This window comes from Falco rusticolus, chromosome Z (assembly GCF_015220075.1).
Source record: "Falco rusticolus isolate bFalRus1 chromosome Z, bFalRus1.pri, whole genome shotgun sequence".
In the NCBI taxonomy this organism is placed as follows: Eukaryota; Metazoa; Chordata; class Aves; order Falconiformes; family Falconidae; genus Falco; species Falco rusticolus.
Window position 1 is genome coordinate 28,764,998 of NC_051210.1, and position 12,394 is coordinate 28,777,391.

The window sequence follows — 12,394 nt, forward strand, 5'->3', positions numbered from 1 at the left end:
GATGTTCTGGCTTTTGTTCATTTTATGCTCTTGAACTTTTGGAAGGAAGGTTTTTCTAGAGATTTGATTTGGTTTCCCCATTCCCACATAATACCCAGATTCTTCACTTGAAGCTGTCTTTCACTCACAACATGAGAGTAGCTGTATTAGAATTAGTGCGATAGCTCTTCAGCCACGGTGAGCAACAGGTATTGAGGAAAAGACTGGTATGAAGTAAACTTCATGACAGTGCCAGCAACCTGTGGCTTTGAGATTTGAAGAGTCAGGGTTTTATCCAAATTAACTTAATAATGATTCCTACTCCTGCCTTCCGTTAATTTGCCTGGTTTTTGAAACTATTTGTTTATGTCTTTGGATCTGCAATAACCTGTAGCGAGTTTTGCATTTAGAAGATGAGGCAGAGCCAGGAGTTCTGTAGGTGACTGGTATAGGAGCTCAGAATTTCTTAGGTAAACTATAAAAGTGGAAATATAAATAAGAGACTGGTTTCTTGAGTGAGTTTGAAACTGTAAGGCCATCACCAAGATTCTTCATTGGCTGCATAATTGGAGAGAAATAAAAATATTTAAGAAATTCTCCATTGTTTCATGCATGCTGGCATATTTGCTAGGTATAGTTGAAGTGGATTGTTTTCCACATTCTATCACACAGCTTTTTCTATTCTGTGTGCTCCAGGCTATCGCCTTCTAAACTTAGTAGTATGTACTCATAGCTGTGATACTACTGTTGTTCTTCTCAGATTTTGCCTGATGATCCAGATAAGAAACCCCAGGCGAAACAGTTACAGACCCGTGCAGACTACCTCATTAAATTACTGAACAAAGACCTTGCAAGGAAGGAAGCACAAAGGCTTGCTGGTGCAGTAAGTAAAATTTGGCATCCATTACTGAGATAAAAACCATACACTTACAGGCATGTCAGCTGATTCTTTTTCTTTTTTAGTTCTGCTCTTTTTTGTTATGTAGTATTACTCTGTATTGCTAATATTGTATTACATTAACTCAAGAAATTAATTGCGAGTTTCATATTGTAGTATTCTTTTATTTGTATGTGTTCGCCACTGTTGCGCTATGCTCTGCCTCCAGTCCTGAGAAAAGTGGCGGTCATTAGTGGCAATAAATCTTTTTTTACAACTGTGGTACAAAGGTTCTTGTCAGTAGAGGTATTAAAGAGGCCAATTTGCATTCAGGGCAATTCAAAGAGGAGGAAAACAAGAACTAAGAAGAATAAGGTGATAAAGGCTGCAAAAATAAAAGATGAAATAAAAAGTGATTCTTCACCACAGCCTTCAGAAAAATCTGATGAAGATGATGATGAGGATAACAAGGTAAATATCTTTCACGTGGTAAAGATAACTATTCTATTGTATATTCTGCTTGACTTAATAAAATTGAAGTATCTGAATGTCATCCTTTTCCTGTGGCCACTAGGACTGATGTTGCATCAGTACAAGCACATGGAAGACTGTCTGTTTTAATGTAATGATGAGCCAGTAACTGCGGAATTATGAGTAGTTTTCCAAATTATATTATAAAACTTGTTGTGGTCTAATTACAAGTGGCATTGCTTAGTTTCAGCATTCTTTAAAGAATTCAGCATTGTATCTGCTAGAAATGCAAGCCTAATGTAACACACAATTATAAAACTAATGTTTCTGGCTAATGTTTTATAAGTACTGATAGCGATGCTTCAGGTAAAATTTTTATTCAGGCTCAAAAAAAAATCAAGGTCAGTTAGAAGGAGCAGCATGAAATAAATGGTATTTCAAGACTTGCATGTGAAAGCTCCTGTGTATGTATTTCATTATCCAAAAAGTCTATTTAACCAACTATTTAGCCTTGTTGTGTTATGTTAATTCTGATGTTACTTCTTTTAGGCCAGTACTTCTATAGGGTCTTTTTTATTTCTAAAATTTGTCACACAGCAGAAACCACTAGAGATGAAAATTCAGGTAAAGTTTAGGGTCATGTCAAAGCTAATTTTATTTTGAAATAAATTAGTTCACATAAATCAGTGCAAATCTATATGTATCATTAAAATACTACTTCGTTTAAGTAAACTAAATTTTAAATTTTTAAATTTAAAGTAAACTAATTTTAAATTTTACAAACCATTGTAATTGTCAACTCACTCCTTATGAAAAAAAATTGTTAAGTCTGTCAGGCTTAGAAGTACCATGACACATCTATAAAACGCTGTCATTTTTAACTAAAGCGTGTATGTATTTAAATTATACTATGAAGAATAAAATGCAAACACATAAAAAAAAATAATTGTGTAGACTGACTAATATTTATAGGTAAAATAATTTGTCTGGAATGTAAGATAAGAACTGTGAGCATCGTCACAGTTCCCAGTAAATTAACATCAGCAACTGAATCCTAAAACTAAGCAAATTCAGTATTCAGGCTACTTGAAAAAACAGTGTTAGACTACATCTCCACTCACAACAGAAGACATTGCCAGTCAGCTGATTGACTCGTTATGTTTTGGGAAAGTGCCTAGAATGCTGTCCCCTTTTGTCTGTTTAATAAAAGATATTCATCATTTTAATACTTTTGGACACAGACTAACAATTGCATTTCTGAAAGCTGGACTATATACAAGAATGGGATTTAACCACCTAAGCGGTTGGCTTTAGCTACTCAGCTGCTGTAGTGTGTGCAATATTTAAAATGTATCTGTTTAACCTCTAGAACATTCAGGAAACTCTTGAAGTCATTGGATTTTTGCTGGGAAGTTTCCATCATACCTAAATACTGAAGTCCTGCTTGGGCTGATTACTTGATACCTCATCTAAGTAACTTGTTCAGATCCATGTATTAGGCATTCTTTTATCTGTTTTTCTGCAATGGATTCTATATATGCCTTTCCAGGGTGTATTCAACTAATTGCAAAGATAATAATCATTTTTGCACCTGAACACTTTTGTTACTTACTGTAGTATTTTTCTATTGTCTGTAAGGGTTTGAGTTTCCACCTCAAACCTTGTGAGTATTATAAAGACCAGTGGAGTGTCATTCTGTTAACCTTCAGATAATTAAATGGGCCCTATCAGACAATCTGCAACTAAGACCTTTCTTTTTAAGCCTAGTAAAAAGAACACATCTGGAAAAAGCTGGGACTCTGTTACCTTGTCCTGTGAATGTTTAATACGGGATTGGTAAAGGGTTACTGGGACAAAGCTAACTAGAACAGAGGTTTTCTAACATCCCCATCACTTGAGTGTCCTGAGCAATCAGCTCAGTTTTGAGACCTACTTCCTTACAGTTTTTAGCTAAACTACCCTACAGAGGGACAGAATTCTAAGTTAATTCTAAGTTAAATTGACATAATTTCTCATTACCACTGCCAAATCAGTACTTGCTTTGTCACATCAAGGAAATGAGTAGTTCTCATCCTTCTTTACAATGGCATTCAGATGTATTTGATGAGGTGTTAAATCTATATCCAAAAAGAAGAAAATGCACAAATAAAAAGTATGTTTTAATTTTGATAGCTACAAAACCGGTATAGATAGGAACTCAGTTTTATGTGACATATATGCTTGCATATTGCAGGATGAGATTGTTTCAGTGAAACATCCACATAAAAAAATTAAAGCAGAAAAAGAAAATGAAGAAAAGCCTGAGCCAGATATTGGTATAAAGAAGGAAGCTGAAGAAAAGAGAGAGACAAAAGAAAAGGAAAATAAGAGGGATTTGAAAAGGGAGAAAAAAGAAAAAGAGGATAAGAAAGAATTAAAAGAAAAAGATATTAAAGAAAAGAGAGAAAACAAAGTTAAAGAATCTACACAGAAAGAAGTAAAGGAAGAGAAGGTAACTAGGTTTGTTTATCTTATATAGCACTAGAAAAGGACACTAGGTTTATATGAATGATTTTAAGATGAAAAGGTATTTTGGGTCTGATCAGTTGTCATTTCATTGAAGTCTTTTACATCACTTGAAGTTTTATTTTTACTGCCTGAAATCATGAGGACAAGCATTTGAAATGGGAAATTACATCTTCGATGATACTTATCTTCCTATCTTAGTTGGACTGAGAGTACAAGTGTGTTCAAGAAACTTACTCATTTTCCATTCTCATTTTCCATCCCACAGAGAAAGTAAAATGTGCTCTCATTGAATGTCAGCATGTCTGCATAGTTTTAATTCTTATTATTGAAGAGAATGCAGTTGTTACAGGGATTGTTGTATGTTACAGGATAATTCCAGAGCCAAAATAAAATAATTATTTAAATATTTTTATATCTTGTCCTTAGGTAAATGAAATCAAATCTGAAAGTAAAGAAAAAACTAAAAAAATTCCACTGTTGGATACTCCAGTTCATATTACTGCAACTAGTGAACCAGTTCCTATATCAGAAGAATCTGAAGAACTGGATCAAAAAACTTTTAGTGTGGTAAGTCCCTTTTTGGTAGTTAGTATTTATACCTGCAATTCTAAATGAGGACAATTTCTGATATTCTTGATTCTGTTACAGGCCACAATAACACAGGTGATCTTTCCCTAATAAAATGTCAGATCAATGAATGTTACTGCCACTGTACTGAAGTAATTTTTCTCTTCATTCCGGTAGTTCTATTTTGTTGTTTACTGTATTTATGCAGGATAGTAGGAAAACTTACCCAGTGGTCTGTGTACTGAATGGATTTAGAATATAGACTGTAAGGTTATATCCTCAAGAACAACTTAAAGAGCAGATATGAATGAACTTCAATACCTTGCTGGAATCTCTGGCTTCATCCTACCATATATGCCTGCCTTTGTAAGATAGCAAGAGAAATTCAGTTTCAGCACTTCTCTCCTGAAGTATTGCAGACTGAGATGAGTAGACACAGGAAGGAACAAATGCTAAAGCTCTTAGAAATACCTTGCTGGAGTAATGTCTCTGACACCAAAAGAATTTTGTTTAATCACTACTTCTGACTAAGAACAGAATCAGTATTACAGGAAAAAAGGTATGTGCACACAATTTATGTAAAGTTTTATAGGGTGGCTGGGGCCCTTGGAAAGGTATCAGTGAGCAACTCTGAGCAGCTACTTTCCTGTGGATGTTTCATCATTCACGTTTCAACAGTTGTTTGTTTCTACCAGCCAGGATTACTGGGGCTGTTGTAGGTGCTGGCTGTGACACACAAGTGGGATTCTCTTGAGTGTGGTAGTGACTGGTGTCTGTACAGCTTTATTCTAAACATTCTAAGTAACTCACCTGTGATTTTTAGGATGAGCCTCAAGTAATGCAGGTGGATATGTCCATGTGATTAAGTGACAGAAAGACACTTGATATCCATGTACAGTTATATTTTTATGATCACTTCTGTATTTAAGTAGTGCACTCTGTAAGCTGTCTTTTAAAGGCTACTTTAAGCTGTGGGTAGTGCAATATGTAATGCAGCTGCTTAATTAGTGGCATGACCTGGCAATGGAACAGTTTCCCTGATTTTCCTGAGTTGTCCCTAGATGCTTACATGGTAACTGCAATAATCCATTTAATTCCATTCCAAAAAAGTTATTATTTTAAATGTGTGTGTTTGTTTGTTTGTTTATAGACTTCCTTTTGCTCTTACTGGAAGTAATTCTAGATTGAGTCTTTGTACAGAATTTATTTTTTTTTATCCAGGCTTTTTGCTCTGGAATGTATGTTTATCATTATGCCATGGTCAGATGTAGTCTAATTAGTGTATTTAACTATACTTTCAAATGGAAGTTGCTGCTGAGGGTTGTTCAGGCTTAACTAGTTTGGCTCTTTGTGACAAGGAGAATATGCGTTTCATCTGTTTACCATGCCATTGTAATTGGATGGTATTGCTAAGCAAGTGTCTGTAACTTAAATCATGCTGACTGGTTTTATCTGGATTTATTATTAAAACATTTGATCCGAAGTGTGAAAATTCAAGAATGTGCATATGACATGTATCTGTATTGCCATCACTGGTGTCACTAATCTAGGCATACCCAAAATGGCTTTAGTCTAAATACTGCAAGTTCTGCTAGTATCTGTATTTGAGAACTGCTCAGAGAAGCAACATTGATCCCCTGCTGAATGCCAGGTTTAATTGTTGCAGAAAAGTATCTGTTTGAAATGTACTAAACAGTCTCATACTTCATGCTGACATTGGAAGTTTTACAGCTTTCAAGGTGCTTAAAAAGTCTAGGTCTTCTCCTATATGCTTGTGCTGAGAGTTATGTTTGTAAAACCCAGTTGTAATGAGTCCCTTTCCTTAGAAAATCCCTTGTATTAAGGTAGTGCTTTCTAAATCCTTAATATCTGTATTTTATAAAATTTAATGCTTTCACAGAATAAATTTCCAGCTGGGTTCAAAATACAACTTTTTCCAAAGGAAACATGTAAAAGATTTTTAAGAGCTGTGAGCAAGTCTTGTATTTCATTTGGCTTATAACAATATTGTCTCTGCCTGTATATAGATGCGTGTATATGTATACATCTCACAGTAAAGTGTGGGTCGGTTTTAGAATTCTTTTTTTTTTTCTTATTTCACCTTTAAATTAATACATTCTTCTTTTGCATTTTACAGTGCAAAGAAAGAATGAGGCCTGTTAAAGCAGCACTGAAACAGTTGGATCGACCAGAGAAGGGCCTTTCTGAAAGGGAGCAGCTGGAACATACTAGACAGTGTCTAATCAAAATTGGGGATCACATTACTGAATGTCTGAAGGAGTACACAAATCCTGAACAAATTAAACAGTGGAGAAAGTATGTTATTCTCTGTGGTTTTTTCTGGGAAAAGGAAAATCTGTAATTGCTTCTCTTAAACAGAAAGTTCTTAATTATTTCTTGTTCTGCCTTTCTTGTATCTTTCTGCTGTTTTAATTAGGAGTCTATAAAAAGATGATTACAGAGTTCTGACTTTTAATGGTTTGACTTTTTCATACTGCATAGCAATGCATTTGGCCCAGTAGGTGGAGTCATCTCACAACTGAGAGCAAACGCTAAATAACGTGTTACTTCCCTGTGTTTTGGGAAAAGCATCCTTTAAGGATCTGGGTTTTTTTCAGCTTTTAGGTGTTTGGGGTTTTTTTTTAATTCCTGCTAAAAGTAGGCATTTCTAAATTTATGATGAACTTCGCATGATTTTGAGTTGCAGAATTCTTTATTCTTTTTAAAATACACTCTAAAATTAAATTAGATACTGCATGTTGATACTTGATAAATGATGTATCATAACATACTCGGATGTATTCCAAAAATGAAAGAAAAAATTGCATCTTTGAGTTGAAAAGTTTATAAAAGTAAGAAACAGTGTTGGTGTGTAAACTTAGTATATTTCACTGTTAAGTTCTTAATGCAATTTCAGTTAGTTTCATTAGAATATGCACTTTAATCTTTTTATGGTTGAAAATGCATCTTGCACTTCCATATACAGAAGTCTGTTAAGTGTTTAATTTTCTTGAAGACTTCTGTTACTGTAGAATGCTTCTGCTATTTTTACTTGCTTTACTTCAAAATACTAAGGTGATCCAAGATACAAAACCAAGGTCCATGTCTTAAATTTGGGAAATGTTTTATTTCTTCAAGTGAAAACTCATAATAGAGATATTATTCATACTACTGCAACAATATTATATGTAGATTAATAGAATATGTATTTTGGCTATTTTTGATAAGAAGAGTAGTTAAGCTACTTAGCTTATAAAAAAGGTACACAGGTGTCATTAGGCACACCGTTGACTGCTTTTGCAAACCTCTAAACCAAATTATAATCTTTAAATAATCAGTGAAGAAACAGACTGTTGCATCCTGAGCCTGCACGCTTCAGATACTTCTGAACACTGGAATCTGTAGTCTTTTAAGCCTTCCACCTAGACTTTAGATCTGTTACCTGTGATCATAGAAGCATACGTTTTCTTCAGGGTTTTGGCATCTTGACAGCAAAAGACTTGGATCTGGTTTTCTTTCATTCCTTCAAGCACAGGTTAGGTACAGATTTATTTATTGCTATGCCACTTCCATCTACTTTCGCAGTTCTTATTTGGTTTCAAAAGCTTTGACCAGGCTTTGGAATTCTGTGGAAAAATTCTCTCACTGATATTTTCATGAAATAAGGCTTATAAGTCAAATGTCTTACACATCCATTGTAAGACATTTGCGGTTTGGAAGAATTTTTCCTTTATTGAATGGAAAATGCTCAAACTTCAAACAAACATTCAGTTTCACAAATCATTCTGTTAACACAGTTCTTATTAGTACTACTTCCCGTGCACTTTGCACTCTGAAGTAATTAGGATAATTATTACAAAGTGACAAAGTGTTAAAGAAATTAATCTTTCAAATGTCTGAAATGTCTGTTCAAATAATTCGAATTAAATCCATGTTCTGTTGCATAGCACAGGAAAAACAAATGTATGGATGAATTATAACTTCTCTTTTCTTCTTCCTCAGAAACTTGTGGATTTTTGTGTCGAAGTTTACAGAATTTGATGCCAGAAAACTACACAAACTATATAAACATGCAATCAAAAAACGCCAAGAGTCTCAGGTAATAATTTCAGACCCTTTCTAAATACATAAATATATATTTTAAGTATTGTAACTCTTTTCTTAGATTTAAAGGTCAATAAAGAACACAAATACTCTTCAAGTAGTATTTGTGTTTGTAGTAAAGTAGTCTATTGTTAAGATATTTTTCTAATGAATTCAGATGAACTTTGGGATTTAGCAGTGAGTTTTTGTACTTGTCTCTTTCAGCAACACAATGACCAGAATATTAGCAGCAATGTGAATACACATGTAATTAGAAATCCAGGTAAGAAATCTTAAATATATTTCTGTGTCAGGTATCTTAGTTTTCATGTTTATTTCACATGTCTTCTAGATAGTCTTCCACACTGCTAAGTATCACAGAGATGGGCTGATTAGCAAAACTTCATAAGTTTGCTAATGAAATCTGGCTGAGTATAGACCGAAGCTGGTACTCGCTGGGTTTAGTAGCAAGTTATTTGGCCACCCTTTAAAAAAGCTTTGGATACAATTTTGTGTTTAAATTTGGGGAGAGGGAGATGTCTACTCAAAACCTGTAAATTTCTTGGAAATTCTGTGCCTGTTTGTAGCTATATGTCTCAAGCATGTAAGAAGGCAAGCTGTTGCTGGAAGTCATAGTTTATAATTAGTTACATGGGCTGTTATTTTCGACAGTAACACTGATTCTTCTGTGTTCCGACACTGCTTTCTTGTAATCCTTGCTTTTTATCTTGTGTTATGTAACACTTCAAGTGTATTTTCATGGGCTTAAAGTCAACCAAATGTATTTTAGGAATATCACTGACATTTCCTTAGAGAGGAAGTTGTTACCATTCTGTCTAGAATTTCTCTACTAAAGGTACCTCTCACTGCTCCTTTGGACCACACTTAGCTTCATAGACTGAATAGAGAGGCTGAAAAGTTCAGTTTCAGAATCCTACACATTTACATTGTAGCTTGCTTCCCTCTTCTGAGGTTTCTTTCAGTTTGCTCACATCAGTGCATTTGTCTTTCAACTATTTAGATCTTGTTTCTGTCCAGTTATAACTTCACTTTCATACTGCTTTACATCTGACAGGTAGAGGTGTTGTTTGAATTAGGTGGAGAAAAGACTTTGAGACTTCCTTTTAACCTCTGCTTTATTAAACAGATGTGGAAAGATTGAAGGAAAATACAAATCATGACGACAGTAGCAGGGACAGTTATTCTTCTGATAGACATTTGTCACAATACCACGATCATTATAAAGACAGGCATCAGGGAGACGCTTACAAGAAAAGTGACTCTAGGAAAAGGCCCTATTCAGCCTTCAGCAATGGAAAAGATCACAGAGACTGGGATCACTACAAACAAGACAGCAGGTAAGATTCTTCATCAATTTAAAAATCTCTGCACAATTCCCTTCCGTTTTTGTAGTATTCTTGTAGCAAGCACCAAAACATCTTTTTTGAGTAATGCAAAATTGCAGCGATAGCTCTCTAATGCAGTTCTGTTGATATGACATAATTGTGGCTTCTAATGTGTGTTCAGTAATATTAATGCAAATACTGTCTATGTTTTAGATACTACAGTGATAGTAAACATAGAAAGTTAGATGACTACAGGAGCAGAGACCACAGGTCAAACCTGGAAGGAAGTTTAAAAGACAGCCGGGCTCATTTGGATCACCGTTCCCATTCAGACCACAGGATACAATCAGATCACCGTTCCATTTCAGATTACAGCCATCATAAATCTTCTAGAGATTATAGGTACCACTCAGACTGGCAAATGGACCACAGAGCTTCGGGTAGTGGCCCAAGGTCACCATTAGATCAGAGGTCTCCTTATGGTTCAAGATCTCCCCTAGGACACAGATCTCCATTTGAACATTCATCAGATCACAAAAGTACACCTGAACATACATGGAGTAGCCGGAAAACATAACAAAGACTGACATTTTCTGGACGTTCTTTTAGCCATATACAGTAAACTAACACAGTAATTGCCTTACATGACTTGAAAGATACAGACTGGATATTCTATCAGTAGCAGTATTGTTACTTCTTTCCAGGATGCAAGGTCTATTATCCCAACAGAAGAAAAATATTTTTGTATTTAAAGTTTATGCTGCACTGTGCTGCAAATGCTGTGGCACTCTTTTTCTAAGAAATGGAAGATGTTTACTTTTGCAGGGACCTCAACACTGCCCCTTTCAGACTGGATCTTACAATAAAACTCTTCATGTCAGAGTGGTTCTAGGCTGAACCCATTTTAAATTATGTTTGTAAAGAACTTGTAAACACTGACCTGTGCTTATATTTCAGGAATGGGTGAGGAGTTTATTTTCTTTTGTTTCTTAGTAAAAAACTCTCAAGGACTTTGTTCACTTTCCAAAGCTACTTGTTTACATTGTACACTGCGACCACCTTCCCGCTTTTCATCACAAGCTTGAATATTTAAATTCTGTACCTATAACTGTAAAATAGCCAGGATTTCTCCTGTTTGTGATCAGTTATAATGCCTTTTTACAAAACAAACAAACAAAAAAATAATAATTAAAAAAAACACAAATGGCTGTAAATTATTGTAAATTAATTAAATGAGCTTTTTTCCCTCTCAGGCTTTTTTTGACTGTTCCTTTCCCCACCAACTCAGGCCTTCTTGTCACAAGTATGAAATAAAATCAGTGTACTTACATGTTTTAATAAAATACCTTAATGGAATCACTGTTCAGAATGTAAAAATGGGGAAGGGGAACATGTTACTCTGTTTAGTGCTCCTTTTTTGTTGGATACTTTAGATACATGTTTTGGGTTTGATTTTTTGGGGATTTTTTTTGTTTGTTTGTGGGGTTGGGGTTTTGGTTTTGGTTTTTGTTTTTTTCTTTCATTCTTTTTCTTTCCCTGTTGTCAGTGTTGTGATTGTAATGAAACAGTAAGAAATATCTAGCTATACTATGCACTGGAAAGCTTTTCAGGTGCATTGGTTTTAAAGGAGTGTTAAATATCTGAACACTTCAGAATCCAAATCAGCCAAAATTTATTGTAAACCCATTTGTGTTCCCTCTTCAACATGGGCAATAATGTCAAATGTGCTATGCAGCCAGTTAATATTTTAGAAGATTTGAATGACTTTATTAGACAGAATTGTTACAGTGCACACTGATTGTACATAGATAACTTCTATCTGACAAATTAAATTTAAACTAAAAGGATATGTGGGCTCTTGAAGTTTTCTGCTGTGTTTTTTTTCTCTACAGCGTTACTTTTTCTCAGGTTTACCCATAAAAACATTAAATTCTTCAATAAATTTTAATATGCAGTGTTATAATTAGGGAAGACATCTAGCCTGACATCATGTCGTTGGAGCTGTATCAGTTGCTCCAGTTTTTCTTTGCTCTTGCAATGTTGAGCATTTTTTCTGATTAGACATGTTTATATGAAAACATTAATATAGAACCAAAATCTGTCCACAGACTGCCTGTTAGGATCTCACTGTAGGCACAGTTGCTGTCCATTAAGTTTTAAGCTTATTTAATGTAGGCTGGGACTCAGTTAATTAATGCTGCTTCATTCCTTGACTCTTCATCTTCTCAGGATCTGATGGGTTTTGATTTGTTCTGCTTTTGAGCTTAATTGCTGAAGCAGTGTTTAGGCAGTGGAGTGATAATCTGGTAAGGTTATGCATGTGTGCCATACGTTTTACGCTTCCAGTGATGAAAATCTAGAAGCTGGAGCATCTCCAACCACCGACTGAGTCTTACTGCTTGAGTAGTGCATAAATCCATCAATAGAGCATAGATGGAGCAGTCCTACTAAGCCTGGTTCACCATCAGTGTAGCTGTATTATGGCATTGTGGCTAAGCATATCTAATGTGACATTGTTAGCCTGCATCCATTTTTGTTCGAGGTGTCTCAGGTCTTTCTGAAG

The 12,394-nt window shown here is 34.9% G+C and overlaps 1 protein-coding gene across 7 annotated transcripts in view; it reads left to right on the plus strand.

The window, feature by feature from the left end:
* Positions 1-12,394, plus strand: part of CHD1 (chromodomain helicase DNA binding protein 1) — a 61,099-nt gene that overhangs the window by 43,593 nt on the left and 5,112 nt on the right. For 4 of the 7 annotated variants that reach the window (XM_037373027.1, XM_037373030.1, XM_037373031.1 and 1 more), the window contains 9 exons: positions 740-862; positions 1,190-1,327; positions 3,561-3,818; positions 4,262-4,402; positions 6,540-6,718; positions 8,405-8,501; positions 8,711-8,768; positions 9,633-9,843; positions 10,045-10,408. In XM_037373027.1, the coding sequence (XP_037228924.1) occupies positions 740-862; positions 1,190-1,327; positions 3,561-3,818; positions 4,262-4,402; positions 6,540-6,718; positions 8,405-8,501; positions 8,711-8,768; positions 9,633-9,843; positions 10,045-10,408 (1,569 nt within the window). Of the gene's footprint in view, positions 1-739; positions 863-1,189; positions 1,328-3,560; positions 3,819-4,261; positions 4,403-6,539; positions 6,719-8,404; positions 8,502-8,710; positions 8,769-9,632; positions 9,844-10,044; positions 11,679-12,394 lie in introns of those variants that run through there. The other 3 variants (XM_037373026.1, XM_037373033.1, XM_037373032.1) reach the window with 3 other exon arrangements.